The sequence below is a fragment of the Phacochoerus africanus genome, chromosome 7, assembly GCF_016906955.1.
Source record: "Phacochoerus africanus isolate WHEZ1 chromosome 7, ROS_Pafr_v1, whole genome shotgun sequence".
Classification (NCBI taxonomy): domain Eukaryota; kingdom Metazoa; phylum Chordata; class Mammalia; order Artiodactyla; family Suidae; genus Phacochoerus; species Phacochoerus africanus.
The window spans coordinates 73,699,536-73,717,305 of NC_062550.1; the positions used below are offsets into that span (position 1 = coordinate 73,699,536).

Here is a 17,770-nt window from a genome sequence, read left to right on the forward strand (position 1 = left end):
GGACAACTCAGGGAAGGGGCTCTGGGCCAGCAGGGCCCCCCGTGCAGGGAGGGGAGGGCCCCCTCGGCACAACACACGGACCTCTCCCTTGGTGCCTTGCCGGGGTTGGCGGCGGCTCCTCCTTGCCTTCTGACACCCTCAGCTCCAGCCCAGCTCCCGTCACAGCCTGTTGCCGCACCGTGTCAGCCTCTGATGGGGCATCGTCAGACCAGTGCTGATCTGGAAGGGAAGCAGTGCAGGCCTGCTCTTTCCCAGGCTCCCGCCTCCCAGAGAACAGCCCACCAGGTCATCAAATGCAGTGAGAGGTTCTGCCTGGCCCTGCCCACTGATGCCCTGCTGAGCCTCAGACAACAGCACAGCATCCTCGGCAACATGGAGGCCCCAGGACAGCCGTGGTGCCCCCTTCTTTCGAGGGGCCCGTCTCAACTCTGCAGTGAGACAAGACATGACAGCCCCACGGGAAGGACCAGTGGGTGTGCCCATGGCGGGCAGGCCTTCTTCGGGGTCTCTGCCTTTAGTACTTCCCGGCCCTGCCCCGCACTGCCAGAGCCAGGCTCCTCACAGCCCTGCCAGGTGGTTCTCAGCCCTCCAGCCCGGTCCCTGCCCCTCTCCCCACAACTCTGTCTCCTTGTACCAGCTTTCAGAGGGCAGCTGCTGGATTAAAGGCCCTGTACGAAACTTTGAATCTGCTCAACTTCTCCCCATGACTTAAGCGCAGCCCATGTCCACACGGCAGGTGGCAGAACAAGGAAGGAACCAGGCTGCCTGCTCCAAGTGGCTTGCTTTGGCTTAAATGCACACTGTTTCATTTCCCCTGAGTGCAGACCACTGTGGCCCCATCCCTGGGTAGGGGAGGAGGGTGGGCACCACGGTGGGGATGGGAGGCTCTGAGGTCCACGTACCATCCTCCAGCTCTGCACCAGTGTCCCCTGTGTCCCCATTCTCTGCTGCCTCCCCTTCTATCTCTGCTGGCTCTGAGTCCTCGTCGTCCTCCAGGTCTTCCTCATCAAACGGGACTGCAAGGCAGAAACGGTGAAAGGGAGGAAGAGGACACAGAGGGATGGATGCCTCTGCAGGGGAAGTGGCAGTGGTTTTCCCAGGGCTGTCACTGAAGCCCAGGAGTGGGGAGGGCAGGGTGAGGCCCTCCTGAACTGCAGGGCCGAGTGGGGTGGGAGAGGCCTGGCCAGCTCTCTTTCTTCCAGCAGCTGCTGGAAGAGCCTCAGTTTGAGAAGCACTGAGGGGGAAAATGCTCCTTCTAGGTCCAGGCACCAGGTGCAAACACAGCAAGCAGACCTGTACTGATGGCTTCACGCACACAGGTCACCTAACCTGCACAGGAACAGACGGGGGGTGGGGGGGGCATTCTAACCCTGTTCTTCAGAGAGAAGCCTGAGGCCCAGGGAGTTGGGGTGGTTTGTTTGTGGCCCCACTGCTCAGCTTGGCATCAGTGCCACGTGCAGGGGAGTGGCCGACAGCAGCTTCTTTGTTGACGGCAGCGCTGCGGCTTTGCTTGTGAGAATTTAGAATGGAATTCTTAAGCGTAAGGGAGAGGGGTGAGGGGAGGTGTAAAGTTCACTTTCCGGGGCCCTTTGGTGCTGCAAAATGAGGCAAAGCACTAACCTGCTTCCTTCGTCTTGAGTTGGAAGCAGCCCCACGCTCATACTCGCATGTGCGCGCACGTGCGCGCACACACACACACACACACACACACACACACACACACGCAGGAGTGACTACAGCTCAGAGTGAGAAGCGCTCAGGAAGCAGCGAGCAGCTTCGGGGGAGCCTAAGTACCAGCGCTGCTGAGACCAGCAGCTCCATCTGCCTGCTGTCCTAGGGGTCCTAGCAGGTTCTCACTTCTGGAGGGTCTGAGGGTCAAGCCCAGCAGCTGGGCAGCAGAGGAGCCCACTGAAATGGGAGGCCAGGCCAGGACCACCAGACCCCTACAGTCAGCAGCCCAGCCTCTCGAAGCTGCATTCACGGGGTCAGAGCACAAGAAATCCAGGGCCGCGACGGATGTTTCGAGATGCTGGGGATGTATTTCTTGACCCAGGGGACTGTTAGGTGAGTTTTGGTGTTTTTAAATATTCCTTAAGCTGTTACTTCTCCTCACTACCCCTTTGGCACACTCGGCTCACTAACAGGAACTGACATCTAGAGCCTTTGACAGTGCTGAGACCCATACATTTCCTGCCATGTTGCTCCTTCTGAGACACCGGCATGGTCTGCAGAGCTGGCAATGCCAAGACACCCTCCTATATGATGGCACTCTCTGGGAAGAATCCTAGGGGAACGACTCAATTGTTTCCACAGGTTAAGATCTTTGTGTGATAACAGGGCTGTTGGTCAGTCGAGGAAGTCAGATCAGCAAGCTCCAGGGAATAAGACTTCTGAGGCATGGACCCCTCGGTGCCTCTCCTCCCTGAGCTCTCTGATGCACAGCAAGCTCACAGCTGCACGGCACCGTGTCTGAGAAGGCAGGCAAAGGCCTCCCAGCCCGAGGATCACATGGGAACAGAACCTGGTCCACCCTGCAGAGGGCGCGTGCTCAGCCCACATGTGTGTGGGTGGTTGGGCAGCGAGCTGGTAACACCACACTTCTGTTGGCAAGTGCAGGGAAGCCAGCGAGACCCGGGCCTCTGATCCAGTCCTGCCCTGCAATCCCCAGTAGTTCTCCTACGAAGAGAAATGCCTGCTGTTTCTCAGGGGCGTTAAGAAGCTACTGTCCTGGGTGGTACCTTGAAAGGAACGATTGTCACATACATCAAAAAACTGTGAGAAGTACCAATGTAGCAACAGCAACGCTGAAGGAAGAAACAGCTGGAGGGATGGAACTGGGGGGTTAAATGCAGGTTAAGTGGAGCACAGGTGCTAGAAGCAGCCACGTGCTGTGGGAGCCAGGAGTTGCGGACACACCCGGTCCACTCAGCTGCCAGCTGGGTCATCCTGACACCTCAGCCTCATCCGGCCATCCTGGGGACACAAACTAACTAGGAGAGAGTGACCGGCAGTTTCCATTCACGGGGCTCAAGGTCCTGGGCTGGCTCTCCCTACCTACGGATCTGTGTGAAGGCACCTCCTGACACGTGTGCCTGGACGGAGCTCCTGTCCTGCCCACCCCAGAAGGAAGCGCTAAGGCAGCGGTTCCCAACCAGGGCACCCTGGCCCTCCAGCAAGTGGTGTTTGATACTGTACAGGGCATTTCACATGGGGGTTGTGACAATCAGGAGTAGAGGCCAAGGGTGTTACATGTCCTGCCCACAGGCCAGCAGACCCTTGCTGAGAAGCAAACCCTGGAAAAGCTAACTGCGGCAACCAAGATCTTGGCATGAGTGCTTACAGAGACCCCTGCACTGAGGTCTGTCTGCCACCTGGTCCCCACTGAGCCACACCCACCAACCCTCAGCTCTCACCTCCTCACTGCTGTTTTTCTATGGCCCCCAGGACTGTCTCCTTCTCTGATAATGTTGGTGGGTTTGTTTCTCGACTTTATTCCCAACTCAATATCTTCAGTTTTTTGGCCACGCCCACAACATGTGGAAGTTCTGGGGCCAGGGATCGAACCCGTGCCACAGCAGCAACCCTAGCTGTTGCAATGACAACACTGGATCCTTAACCCACTGAGCCACCATGAAACTCCTTGCATACTTAATCTCAGCACCACACAGGGTCCTTTAGCTTTGGTCTCTACTAACAGGGCTGTCCCTGTCCTGCCTTTGGTACACTCTCCTCTGACCTCCCCAGCAGGGAGTGGGCGTGCGTCTGGTCCATGCAAGGGCAGGTGGCCTGAGTGAGGCATGCATGTGACCCCCCCCTCCCCCGCATGCACTAGCAGCAGGACCAGAGTTCTAATGTTAAGGTACCAGCGGAGCTGCCAAGAGAGTGGTTATGGTGAGTGGGCAGAGAACAAACATCACCAGACTACCTCCGGAGACCGACTCCAGCCAGGCCTGCACTGCTGCACGGCGAACAGAGGGAAGGTCGGGCACTGAATTTAAAACAGATGATAAGTACGAAGTTACACAGGAGTAAGCACTCCCCGCTCCCAGTGAGGAGAGGGGAGGGCCTCCTGAGGGCCAGAGTGGAAGAGACAGGTGACCTTATGCCCGAGGCCCATCCAGCACCAGACAGGGGCAGCTGTCCCATTGTGTCCGTGTGCACTGGGCGTCAGGACAGGGAAGGGACAGAGAGCACGGGAGGGTCAACCTTGGCTTGAGGCTCTAGAGCTGCCCCCACCTCCAGGTCAGGCCAATGGCCCTGATCAGCAGGGCCCCTCTCAGCTCCTGCAGAACTGCTGGGTGTTTATGTTGCTGCAAAAGTGGTCAACAGAGGTTGGTCTCGCCTGAGACAAAGGTGGCTGGGTTTCACGAAGGCAGGGGCCACCCGCCTGTGCACTGAGCTGCTGCAGGGTGTATACCACATGGAAATGAGTAAGCAAGAGACACCACAGTGGGCACGCCATGGCCAGGGGAAGCTGCCACACTCCCAACAGTTTCCTAGAGACAGAACAAGGTTTCTCTTCATCCTCCTGTGGAATACGGATCATCTCCCCTACAATCTAGAGCTGGAAAGTATGCTACCTCAGAGGTCTCCCTGATATGAATTTCTTCAAATTTCATTTCAGTCTAAAATATGGTCCCGCGACCCCACTCTGTCAGTGCACACTCACACCCAGACACACTCATACACAGTACGCTTCACTGAGCAGAGAAGAGGAAGGCTGCCAGGTGACATGGCAGTAGTGGTGGTGGGAGCAAAGGCTTGGTTTTCCTGAGGTCAAGTTCACTTTGCTGTTCTGAATCAGTGGAAGAGAGCCCCCAGCCTCCTAACCCAGAGAGCACTTCACGTACCCCAAGGAGGCCCTGGCACACCCTGCACCTCTTAACTCCGCCCAGCCTGCTCGCTCTGCCGACAGCAGAGTCCTGGGCAGCTGGGGAGGGGGGGGCAGGAGGGGCTGCAGCGGGGGCCCTGGACCCCAGGCAGTTACCTCTGGAAGGAGAGGACTCAGAGGCCGGGGCAGCTCGCTCCTGCTTGTTCTCACGAATATGCGTCCAGTGCACGTCAGCCTGGATCTCCAAAGGATCAGCTGCACCTATGCTCTGCAGTAGCCTCTGGTTCCCGGCTAGTGTGCCAGGTGGGGGCGTGGGGAGATGGTGGGGAGTGGGGAGGGAGAAAACGGACAGTCAGGGAAGGAGGGGGTCAAAGACCACAGGAGAGGACACAGAAGGAAACGTTACCACGTTTGCCAGGATCAGTTTGAAGCAGACACAGGCAAAAACTGAGAGTAAACACACGCGTACACGTGTACACACACACACACACACACACGTACGCACGCATACATGTGCACCCGACTTCCTGGTCAACTTGGTTCAGTCATTTCAAGCTTCATGTAACTGTCGATCCCAATGAAGAGAAGCTGACATTCCCAGCCGGATGTGGAAAGTACTTCCCTTTCTGAAGCTCTTTCACCTTAGCTGCACCCGAAGGACCCAAAGGCCCAGTAAGGAGAAAAGGCAGGTTAATGGGCCCCTGCAGGGCCACCCTTCCAGGATACCAGCATGTAACTGTTCGCCACACAGCACAGGCCCGCAGACACGGAGGTGGGTAGGGCAGTGTCAACTGCTCTGAGCCAGCCACACACACAAGGTAGAATGTCACTCTGCTGGTACTTTAGTTTTTATCTTCTGTAGCTAGAGAAAAAAAACCTCTTCGTGTAACAGGCCTCAGGCAGCAGGCCCGCCCAAGGCAGGGGCACGGCTTGGGGGGAGGATGGAGTCGAGAGGCAACGGCTGTAGGAAGTTGCGGAAGTCCCGTAGGTCCCCAAAGCTCTGCGAGCTCACAGGAGAATGAGCCAGCCCCACTTTGCCTTTTCTGAGGTCATAGCCCTTTGTCTTTTTTTTTTTTGTGTGTGTCTTTTTGCTATTTCTTGGGCTGCTCCCGCGGCATATGGAGGTTCCCAGGCTAGGGGTCAGATCGGAGCTGTAGCCACCGGCCTACGCCAGAGCCACAGCAACGCGGGATCCGAGCCACGTCTGCGACCTACACCACAGCTCATGGCGATGCTGGATCATTAACCCACTGAGCAAGGGCAGGGACCGAACCCGCAACCTCATGGTTCCTAGTCGGATTTGTTAACCCCTGTAGCACGACAGTAACTCCCAAAGCCCTTTGTCTTAAAACTGCACAGGTGCCCTGGGGACACCTTCTGTACACACAACCTGGTTTAGCTGACAAGAACTCCCCAGTGACCCCCAGACTGCTGCTGTGGAAGCCTGAGGAATCTGCACACTGCCCTGCCTGCAGGCTCACTGTCACCAGGGTTTGGACCATGCCAGGCAGCTGGGTCAAAACAAGGGAGGACAGCCAGCAACTCAGGGGAGGAGGTGCTGTGGAAGGGAGGATGGCTTTTCAGCAGCAAGAGCAGGTGCTACCTGACTGGAAGGACTTGGGCTCCTGAGCAGCCTGCTTGAGTCAGTCTAACTGGACACCCTGGCTTTGGCTTCTTCATGAGATTGACAATAGGAAAGGTGATGTGGTCACCCACTGTGGATGGGATTGCAGCCCCGTGGGTGCTCTAGAAGGAGCTGCTGGTCTCTAAGGACTTTCCCCAAGGTCGAGGGGCTGGGACGGTGCTGGACGGGGCTGTCATGGCACCAGGGAGCCTGAACGTCTTCAGACCAAGAAGCTAAGTCAGGAGGAGATGCAGGTCCTCTCTCCATTCCCCAAGCAACCAAGGAAGAGTGCGCCTTCTGGGGCGCGCCTGTGTCCTGCGCCTATACACAGTCTTGGGGACCCTCTTGCCTCCTCAGAGAAATGTAAAGAAGCACAGGGACAGTGCTCTGCCCTCCACCATGTCTGAGAGCCACGACGTGCGGGAAGCCCTAACTGGACTAGGGGCTTGAAGCAAAGCACCAAGGGACACAGAGGGGCCCGGCCAGGCCCCCCATCACATGGGACCTGCTCTTGGGGGCAGAGTGCAGCACTCTGGGGAGAATGACCCTGTCCCCAAGGCCAGAGGAGGAAGCCGTACCACTCAGGGTCACACAGCTGGAGAGGACAACATCTTGGGTGGGAGACAAGTGGGTGTCTCTGAGCCAGCCCAACCGACTTAACAGGACACAAGTCTGGACAGGGCACAGGCACACGGCCAACCCGGCCCCACCCGTGGGCTCCTGGCTCTCATGCTCAACACCTGTAGTCTCCGACACCAGGACGTGGGGCCAGGGAATCCCTAGAAAGCAGTGCTCCCCGAGTTCCTTCAGCTGGAACAGGAGAGGAGGGGAATGACCTGAACTGAGGGGCCCTTGGCCGCCTCTGCCTCCAGCTCTCTCAGATGGGCTGTCACGGGTCCCCCACATGGGGGGCGTGGTGAGTGACTCTGGCCACAGAAACCTCCACACTCGGCAGGGCCTCAGGGTTAGGAGGAGAGACTTTTCTCTGACCTTCACTGGACTCGTCCTCCTCCTCTTCCTCCTCCTCATCCTCCTCGTCCTCATCGTCCTCGTCCCCAGGCTCAAAGCTCCCAGAGGCCTCCAGCTCCTCTTCGCTCTTTCCTTTCAGAAGAGCATGGATCCTCACAGCCTCCTTCCAGGGAACGCCGCCCAGGTCCGAGGCGGGCAGTGGGGGCTCCTCCTCTTCCTCCTCCTCCTCCATCTCGGACTCAGAGCTGCTGCAGGAACGAGCACAGGGCCAAAGTGAGTGTGTGACAGATGGGGGCCGTGACAAGCCAGCACCTGAGGGACAGTTGGAGTGGACAGTGGAGGCACGGCGAGGGCTCAGGGCCTCAGGGTCACATGATAGAAGCTCACGACCCTGGGGACCCAGTGGAGAGAACCCCCTTTCAGGCAGAGGAGCTTGGGTGGGAAGGAGGGGGCCGCTCTTGGGGAAAGGAGCCCCAGGCATCGCTCCTGACAAGCAGGGCCCAGGTGTGCAGCACTCTGGGCCAGGAGGTGCTGCCAAGACGTACAAGCCTCCTGCGCCAAGGGGCGACCAGACGCCCTGCCTGGTGCTGAGCACCCGCCTGCTCTGAAAGCCTGGCCTGGCCCTCCATGTGGGGGCACCTGAGTTGCACTCAGAGCTAGAGGTAAGACAGAGATTACAGAACTGCCCGTGGGCACCAGCACAGTGCCCACTGCTTGATTTGACTTCATCCTCTAAGCAAACCTGGGAGGTATAGTGTCCTCTGCAGAGGAGGAAAAGCTGGCAAGAGGAGTTAAGAAACTTGCCACAACTAGCAGGGGGCAGAGCTGGACGTCAAGTCCCGGACATTGCTCTGCTGCCCCCACTGCAGATGCCCAAGGTAAGGGTCAGAGTGAGTCTGTGGTGGGACTGGTCAGTTCCTTAAAACTGTTGATTCTCACCTTCAGGTCTATGGTTTCACCAAGGAAGGGCAGAGGGCTGAAAAATGCCCTCATTGCTCAGGGTGGCATCTTACGGTTTCCCTGGGAAAACAGGCCAACTCTGGATGCTTCACTCTTATGAGACCATTTTTACTTCACATATCAGCTTAAGTTAGTGCTCGTTTATAATGTGAATTTAAGAGGAGCACTTATTGCACCATTTGGTGTTGACTGCCTTCATGTACTTCTACTGTGCCTGCCAGGAAGGCCAAGACTCAGCCTCCCTGCAAAGCCTGGCTCTGTGACCTTAACTTTTGCCCCATAATCTTCCGGTTTATAGATCACAATGCAGGCAACGCTACTGATGCAGAACAGAGGTCTGACTGAATCACCCGAGGCCGGCCCTCCACCCCCACCTCAGGAGAGCTTGCCCTCATCCGAGCCTGGCACACTGTGTCCTCGAGGGGCTGGTGCAGGAGCATGGGCCTGTGAGGGAGGCTCTGTGGGGAAGCCAGGCCAGTGGCGGCTCCAGAGGTGGCTCTGCCAGCAAATACCCTCCAAGAACATCCTGGGAACTTAAAAAAACTGCTCTGGTGTTTCTGTGGCTCAGTGGTTAACGAACCCGACTGGTATCCACGAGGACGCAGGTTTGCTCCCCGGCCCCGTTCAGTGGGTTAAGGATCTGGTGTTGCATGAGCTATGGTGTAGGTCACAGACATGGCTCAGATCCTGCATTGCTGTGGCTGTGGTGTAGGCATCTATAGCTCCAATTCGACCCCACTGCCTCCCTGCAAAAAAAGACACACACACACACACACACAGTGTCTCTCTCTCTCTCTCTCTCTCTCTCTCTCTCTCTCTCTCTCTCTCTCTCTCTCTCTCTCTCTCTCTCTCATAGCTCTAGAGGTACCCAGGGTCTGGTGCTGTCAGTCAGCCCGGCAGGCGCCCCACCCTGGGCCTGTGGGGTCTGGCCTGCCTGAATCTGTTCCATCTGCTTGTCTCGTGCTCTTCTGGCCCTGTGGGGTCTCTTGTGGAGCAGTGACCTCATGCACTGACCCAGCCAGGCCTGTGGGACAGAGGCGGGAGTGTGTGGAGCATGCATTCCATGGCTCAGCGTGAACTAAACACCGGCACTGGCCAGGCCTACACCCACTGTGCCCTGTGCATGGCCCTGGGATGTGGGTTTCTGCTCCTTTCTACACGTGGGAGAAAGAAAAAAGCCCAGGGAGGTGGAGCAGCTTCCCTGAGACTGCACAGCACCCTGGGGTTGAGTTGTCACAGAGCCCCTGGTTCCTGGTTCCAGCCCTAGTGCTGCTTCCAGGGAACCGCCCCCAGGGACACTGTTGCCCCCACTGGAAGCCCTCTCCCCCTAACACACCTGAGGGCAGAGTTTTTCTGTTCCTTTTCAGTGAAGAGCAGTGGTAAGGCCTCAGTCGATGCTCAGTAAGTACTAAATCTGACTATCAAGATGGGGACGGGGAGTGCCCAGCAGCAGAGGACACAGGAAGGGCCCTAGACTTGGTCCAGAAAAACTGACTCTGAATCTCAGTCAGTCCTCGATTCTAGACTTGGTCACCATCAGTGTCTTTGCCTATCAGGTGACAAGATGCACATTCCTAAGTACTTACAGGGTCCTGGAGGAGGAATGAGTGTGATGGATGCAGAGTCCTCTGGAAACAGTCTGTGCAGAGGTCTGCCACCACCAAGCACTGACAGCTGCCACCGACAAGCACTCACACATGTCACCTTCTGTTCTAAGCACTTTCTACCCCCAGGATCCGCACCCGACTCTGGGGAAGGCACTGGTGCTGCCCCATCTCACTGACAGCGAAGTGGCAGCCTGCTCAGCGTCACAGCCAAGACTCAAACCTAGACGATCTGGCTCAGCAGCCAGGTTCCCCTGCAGGCTCCACGTCCCCGCTGGCTGACCTGCTGGCCGCGTCCTCCTCTGTTCCTGTGTCCAGCACGCTGCTCAGGTTGTGCTCAGCCTGTGTCTCCTCGGGCACCTCCTCCAGCCCCTCAGCCTGCCTCACCGACAGACGGTAGTTCTCCAGTTCAATCCTTTCTGGGGTGCCCCGTAGCCGCTTGGCGATGCTGGGCTCCTCTAGGCCATTCACACCGGAACCTGCAAGACAAGCAAGAGGCAGAGTTCTAGGACCAGGGATGCAGACGCTAGAGGAAGCACTGATGGAAGGGCTTTCTCCCTGGAAGGAGAGAGCGGCCCCTCGACGCCAGGGAGCCAGACATGGGCAGCAGTCAACAGGCTGGGGTCTGGTGGAGTCCCGAGGATGCTGGTATGAGGGGAGGAGACCAGAGACCAAATGTCTGCCCTATAGGAAGTGACAGCCAAGGAGTGGTGGGCAGAGGTGGGGTATGGGGCCAGGTGTCTCCCGGCTGCCCTTGCCCCACAGTCCAGGAGCCAGGCATGGCTCAAGCACTGCCTCTGGCTGGTCCCCTGAGGGGGTTGGGCGAGCTCTTCTGCAGAGCTGCTCACATCGTGGTTTATTGAATCGTGCTTAGATTTGTGGGAAACGCTGTTTGTCCACTGGAACATGGCAGGCAATGCTGGGCCCCACGACTGTACCCTCGGAGTCCAGCCAGGACTCAGAAGGGCTCAGACGTCTTCTTAACACCATGTCCCTCCAGCTCCCCCATCGCCATCACTGCTCTTGCCAATGCACCTTGTGACCCCACATTCAGGCAACAGAGGCCCACTGGTCACAGGACATTGCATGTGGGTGAAGAGTCAGAGAGACCAGCTCAGACAAGAGCCTCCACCAGTGACCCGCTGAGGGATCTTAGGAATGTTATTCAACCTTGAGAGCTTCTTTCCTGACCTGCAACAGGGACAATCCCCATGACCCTGGGTTATTAGGAGGAAGGAGTGAATTTCGGGTCTCAATTCTAACACCACTGGGTCCTGTCCTCCCGTCCCATTTTTGACAAGTGCTCTTAAATGGAAAGGGAACTAAATGGGAGGCACAAAGTTTGGGGGATTCTGTACATGTGGAATAAGAGCCAGGATTCCTCTCAGAGGGAAGAATAAACAGAGTAAGAACTGTCACTTAAGGGAAAATAACTCCCGTTACCAGCTGACCAAGCAACTTCAAGGTAGAGAACAAATACACTCACAGGCGAGAGTGCTGCGTGCCAGGAACCGCACAGGTGAAACGCTCTCTGCTCGGAGAGCCGCAGGCGGGTCTGGAGAGACGGTCCGGTCCGCATGGGAAATGCTCCGGGTGACGCACAAGTGTCAGGACTCACACACGCATGTGGGACCACAGGAGTCGTGTAAGGGGCACAGAGCCCACTCGGGGGGTCCCAAGAGAAGCCTCACCAGCTCTAAGGCAGGTGACAGCTTGAAAATGGGGTAACTGAAGTTCAGAGACAGTAAGTAAGCTGCCCAAGGTCACCTGTGAGTGATCTGAATTCCAGGAGGACAGCGTCAGCTAAGAGCACTGGTGGGCTGTCCCAGCATCGTGCTCCCCTGCAGGGTCTTTGCACAATCTCCTCCCCCAGTTCTCAAGATGAAGGACCCAGAGCTTCACAGGGCAGAGCACCTGGCATCTGGAATGACATTCCTGTCCTCCTCCTAGGGTCACTTCTCTGGAGTTTCCACAGGCTCCGAGGAACGATGGGTCACCCAGCCCCAAGCCCAGAGTCTAGGACTTTGGTGGAGGTGGGGGGACGTCTTGTTGGCCACAACCAACAAGAAAGAAGCCAGGAATGCTCAGGCCATTCACGCATCAATCCCCACAGAAAGGGGATTGGGCCATGGGCCATGATAATTGGACTTTGTAAACAATGGGAAGAGTAGGGTCACTCACTGGTCAGGACCCCAGGCCCCTTGGCTCCTGCCACCCTCAGCGACCAGGGAGAGCAGGAAGTTGTTCCCTCAGCTCTAGGTCCCCAAAGGGAAGATGGCACCAAGTGGTACCCAAACTCACAACTGCCAGGATATGCCCAACGTTTCTAGGCCACAACCTCAAAATGCCATGAGATACTAAAGAAATCAACAAAAGCAGCAATCTTGATACTCTGTCCTGAGCAAAGAGCCACTTGTATAGATTAAGCAGATGGTGATGACACACTAGGATGCTGGAGAAAGTAATAGAGGCAATGGCCTCAGCAGTGGCTATAACGCCGTGACAAACACAGGACCACCCTCCCCCAGGCCCTTACTGTTTCGTCATCTATGGAGGAGCCCAGGAGAGCAAGAGGGCAGATGTACACATGACGAAAGATGCCATTTGGAAAATCAGAGTAAACCAGTGGGGTCAGCCAGCTGGCAAAGACCCTCAGCCTCTCCACCTCACGTGCTTTTGGGGCAGCAACATTCAGGGACTTTCCAGCTAAAAGTGGGGCAAAGATTTGGAATAACTTCCAGGCTGACTCTTTGCTAAGTCTGGGCAGGCGGATCTCAGGTCGCTGGAGGCCAATTCCAGCTCCCAGGATCTGGGTCACATCCTAAATAGGAAAAAGGCTCTGGGCCTGACCTCAGGGTTCTGTTTTGGAACAGTCACTGCCTGCACGAGCTCTGTACATCACCCTGAAAGACATATTTTCCTAATAGGACAACCTGTTCTCAGCTGATGTACTAAAGCCTTTATTTGTGTCTGTCTGACTCCTGGTGGGGTATGAGGGCTGTTGTCCCCAAGCAGTGGTGACAAAGCCCCAAGACCAGGTGGATACAGCAGCTGAAGACAACTTAGGACTTGGGGTGACTGTGAAGGGGTTACCTGAGAGACGGGACCCCAGGGCCTGTCTCCCACGCCGTCTCCCTTTCCTCCTTTACGGCGGGAAGCCTGAGGGAAACTTGAAGGTCTGAAGGACTCAGTTAAGGCAGCAAATTGAAACCGTTTTATCCTATTTCCCGTATCTCCTTGCAGGACAGACACTGGGTCTATACATAGACATGGTCTTCCGACGTCCTACCTGCAGCCTGGCTCTGTCCTAGGTGCTCAGGTACAGTGGATAAAGCAGGCAAAGTCCTTGCATTCGAAGACTCCAGGTGTCACTCACCTGTCAGGAGAGCCCCGTGGGTCAGGTGTCAACAGTGGCTGTGCCCCAACAAGAAAGGGCCCTGCAATTCGAAATGACTGGTACCCCGGGAGGAGGAAAGGTTTTCTCTCTTATCGAAAGCTACAGATGAGTTCCCTGGTGGCCTAGTGGTTAAGGACTCAGCATTGTCACTGCTGTGGTGCAGGTTCGACCCCAGGCCCGGGAACATCTGCATGCCAAGGATTTTTGCTGTGGGAGATCAGGGTCGGTTCAGATGCCCTCCTCACATGCCTGCCCATTAAAGAAAGCACCAAGCCATGGACAAGATCTGAGTGACAAGGTTACAGGAAAGAGTTAAAAAAGATGAAAACTCCAGGAGAAAGACTCACCAGACCCATAATGAGACTCACCAGACCGCCAGAGACTCATGCTGCCCTTCACTGCCCTGGGAAACAGCAACAGAATCACACTGGGGAGAGGGTGCCCTCCACGGTACTCAGTCCTCTCAGGGGTCTAAGGGGCTCTGTGCTGCAGGAACCACAGAGCTGCTCCACCCTCCTGTGCCTCCTCACCCACTGGGGACACAGAGGAAACCTGGGGCCGTGGTGGCCACTCGAGAGCAGAATCGTCGTCCAGCCCAGATGGTTTTCTCCCTGGGGCATAGCCCATGGGACGTACCCACTGCAGCTGGGCCCTGTGACATGAGCTGGGCTGTTGTACCCCAGTAAGATTCGGCCTGGGGACCAGCTCACTTCCCCACCTCACGTCGAGCTCATCACCCCATGACTTGCTTAGTGGCCTGAGAAGCGGGTGGGCCACATGCCATGCACGAGTGCCACCGTGGCCTCTATTTCTGCAACAGTGCAAGGGACACTCTCTGTCTGGGGACTTCATCACTGCTCCAGTCAAGCTGGGCAGTGGGATGTGGTGTCTGTGGCAGGAGGAGAAACCCAGTCTAGGGAGGACAGGTTTCCTGGGGCTGTTAAAAGGCCCTGCAGCTTATAAATCAGTTTCGCAAAGGCCTTTCTTTGCTTATCAGAAGTCGCCTGGGACCACCAACCTGGGCGCCCCCCACCCCCACTGCCCCACCCCGAGCCCCTTGGTTCACATTCTTATGCCTGTCCTGGAGCCTTCTCATTCTAAGAGGGGCAGCATGCTCTGCAAGTGCTGCAGCTCAGTATGAAAAGGGGCCACAGGAAGATATTTCCATGCCTTGCAATGGCAAGGGGACCCCTGCCCTGCGCCCCTGCCCTGCGCATCGACCCTCCAGCAGACTCACAGTGTCCGATACTTCTTGGCTTGTGAGGTGGATGATGAAGGAATGAACCTTCATGGGGCGCCATGACGACCTGCTGCATGTGCCAGCCACCGCAGGCACTCCTGTTCCCATGATCAGGGAGGCTTTGGAGGTCCAAAGCCTCCAAGGAGCAGCTCCAAAACAGCAGCAGGGCTGTGTTGCTCTACACCTGCGCCATGTCACTCTGTATGTGGACAGTGTTACCCTACACCCAGGCAGTGTTACTCTGTGGCCAGTGCTCCTTCCTCTCAACCACGTGGGGCGGGACGGTTAACTGCCCCATAGCTACCAACTATTTACTCTTCCTGTGGGGCAAAAGCATTTTCATGTAGGCACAGAGAACAGTAGTCACTTGGACTCAAGGGGGCGATACTGAATTACCGAGAGCTGGGAAACAACAGAGAGACCAATGAGGGGTGAACCAGCGGGGACAAAGCACAACTGTACTAGGAACCCACCCAGGTGGGAGGGACATCATGCAGCCCGGGGAGCCGTCTCAGGAAGGCCGAGGGGCTCCCCCATCTGCAGGATCCCAGGGAACCTTGGCTTCTAAGTTAGCTTCCTAACATTAAATTGTTTCTGCTATTATTATTGATGCTTTTCTGGCAGATGGACATCCCAGCACACAGCACTCTATCTGGCCAAGGCAGAGAGGTTTCTTGAAGGCATATTACCATCTATCCATTAAAAAAATCTTACCAGGCCACTGCGTAGCTCTCTTGATAATGTATTTTTCACGTGTTGCAGTATCTCTCAGATATTCGACTCCACCCTGGGTCACCCTACAGAAAAGCCACTCTTCGGTGTGTGGAAGTTGGGGGCTTATACAAGCACTGGGGTTTGGCTGTTCTTCTCCTGAATTCTTTAAGAGCTGAGTTCTAGCTAAAATTCTGTCTCTCCCTATCTGGCTGCCCACCTCCACGCAGCTGATATGAAGTCTCAGAAGGGGCATGTTGCACAGGGCTGGAGCTCAGTGCTCCACCATGGCCCACAGGTGCGACTCACAGACCAGGAGGTTCAATTAGTTAAATGTAAGTGATCTGTCAACCAACCCACTCATGAGGCTAATCTCTGAAATGTTAAGATGCAGATGAAGAGAAGGGTGGCGGAACAGTAAGCCAGGCCCACCCCAGAGGGCGCCCCTCCACTCGTCCCAAGGGCTTGAGTGCCTTCTTATCACACCATCTCTCCCCTGAACAACCCCAAACCAGAGGCTCCACTGGGAGGGGTCACCCAGTCATCTGTGCTTGGTGCCTGTCTGGTATTAGAGTAGGTGTTCAATAAAGTTTTGAGTGGGGAATTCCCATTGTGGCTCAGTGGAAATGAATCCAACTAGTATCCATGAGGATGCGGGTTTGATCCCTGGCCTCGCTCAGTGGATTGGGGATCTGGCATTGTCATGAGCTGTGCTGTAGGTTGCAGACAAGGCTCAGATTCTGTGTTGCTGTGGCTGTGGCTATGGCCGGCAGCTGCAGCTCTGATTCAATCCCTATCCTGGGAACTTCCATGTGCCATAGGTGTGGCCCTAAAAAAGACCAAAAAAAAAAAAAAAAACCAAAACAAAAAACCCCCAGGAATCTTTTGTTCCTACTACCTGCCCTTTGTTGCGAAACTCCTACATATTCTAGCTCCCACTCGCTTCTTCAGAGCAGTTTTCTCAGGGTCATCTGAGGTACTGCCTCTGGGGCTTATGTCCTCAGTTCTGTCCACCAAATAACACACAACTCTCAACTTTTAGGTTGTGCATAGTTTTCAGTCAACAATGTGGTCTCAGTTTCCTCCCTGTGACACAGAACAATGAAAGCAGCTGTGTCTCTCCAAGAGTGCCATGCTGTTCCTGGCCCCCAGAACAGGCGGAATGCCACCTCTGTGAGGACAGTAGCTGTCCCCTTAGGAATTTCCCTAAGAGAAATTCCTGTGAAAATACCCATGTCTTAGAAGCCTCCTCTCTGAAAAGAGACCACCTCAAATGACCTGATGTCCTAAAAGAAGGACTTCACAGTGGAGAGCAGCTGAGCTCCAGGGAGCAGCTTCCTTGCTGGAAGACAAGGCCCAGCGTGAGAGAGTGGAGGGGAGGGAGAAGGGCAGAGAGGGCCCATGCTCCACTCGCCAGGTGCTGTAAGACAGAAGGTCTCCCGCTAGATGCCGGGTTGAAAGGCCACCCCCTCCTGCCTGGTGGCACTTCAGTCCAGTGCGCCAAGCTGGCTGTGAAGGGTTCTCACAGGCCAGCTGCACCGCACCAGCACAGGCTTGGTTTCTGTGCCATGGAAAGTGATTTCTGACATCTTGGGGCTCTGCCCATAATCAGACTATCAAAAGGCACAAACCCACCTCCCAAAGAAAGGCTCTCGGTAATGGGCTCCTGTTAAAGATACAAAATCTCACGCGTAGCATTCCCTTAGCTAGCCGAAGATGTATCTTTAGAAAGGCGCTAAGTTCACCTCCAGCAATGCCCCAGCTACCACCTGCAACGTACGTTTGTCCCGGTAACACTGAACTTGCATCTGTTACCTGGTCCCTGAGACCTTCGTGGAAAAGAAGTTTAGTGCCAGGGTGACAAAGGAAGAGTGCAGAGCCCTTTCTGGTGACTTAGCTGGGTCCCCCAGCTCCCTGGTCACCCATAAAGCACCTGTCCTGGCACTGACTCCCAAAGAGAAAACCAGATGTGAGGGGGCACGGAAGCCCCTGGGAGACAACGGTGTGGGTCAAACTGAACGTCCTCAGGACCATGGGTTGTAACCCTAGCTCTGCTTAAGACTAGCTATCATCCTGCTCAGTCCTCTGACTCTTAACTTAGGTGTTGAAATTCAGCTTAATGTTAACAAATGATTGTATTTCTTTCATTACTATGGTGAAGAGCCCCCGGGGTGTCTTGGAGCTAGGAGATGACCTCACAGCCTATCCACGCAGGCTGAGGGAAAAGCAAGGCCAAATTTAGCCAAACCCTACAGAGATTCAACATGCTGTCTGGGCCAACTCCCCGGGGCCACTGTCTCGGGACCAGACGCAGCAAGCCCTTCTTACTGTTCTGTCTGTTTCCCAAATCTCTGCCGCTGGGAACACATCCCAGTGGGATGTCCTGTCCTAACCACACAGGATGCACAGGCCGGCGGGGAGGTCACCACCCAGT

At 55.9% G+C, this 17,770-nt stretch overlaps 1 protein-coding gene across 10 annotated transcripts in view; it reads right to left on the bottom strand.

Annotated features, from left to right (window-relative positions):
* Window positions 1–17,770, bottom strand: part of MICAL3 (microtubule associated monooxygenase, calponin and LIM domain containing 3) — a 245,007-nt gene that overhangs the window by 26,333 nt on the left and 200,904 nt on the right. For 6 of the 10 annotated variants that reach the window (XM_047787942.1, XM_047787943.1, XM_047787945.1 and 3 more), the window contains 6 exons: window positions 10,272–10,467; window positions 7,446–7,672; window positions 4,988–5,122; window positions 3,926–3,988; window positions 903–1,016; window positions 82–219 (listed from right to left, as the gene is read on the bottom strand). In XM_047787942.1, coding sequence (XP_047643898.1) covers window positions 82–219; window positions 903–1,016; window positions 3,926–3,988; window positions 4,988–5,122; window positions 7,446–7,672; window positions 10,272–10,467 — 873 coding nt within the window. The remainder of the gene's footprint in view (window positions 1–81; window positions 220–902; window positions 1,017–3,925; window positions 3,989–4,987; window positions 5,123–7,445; window positions 7,673–10,271; window positions 10,468–17,770) is intronic. The other 4 variants (XM_047787944.1, XM_047787948.1, XM_047787950.1 and 1 more) reach the window with 2 other exon arrangements.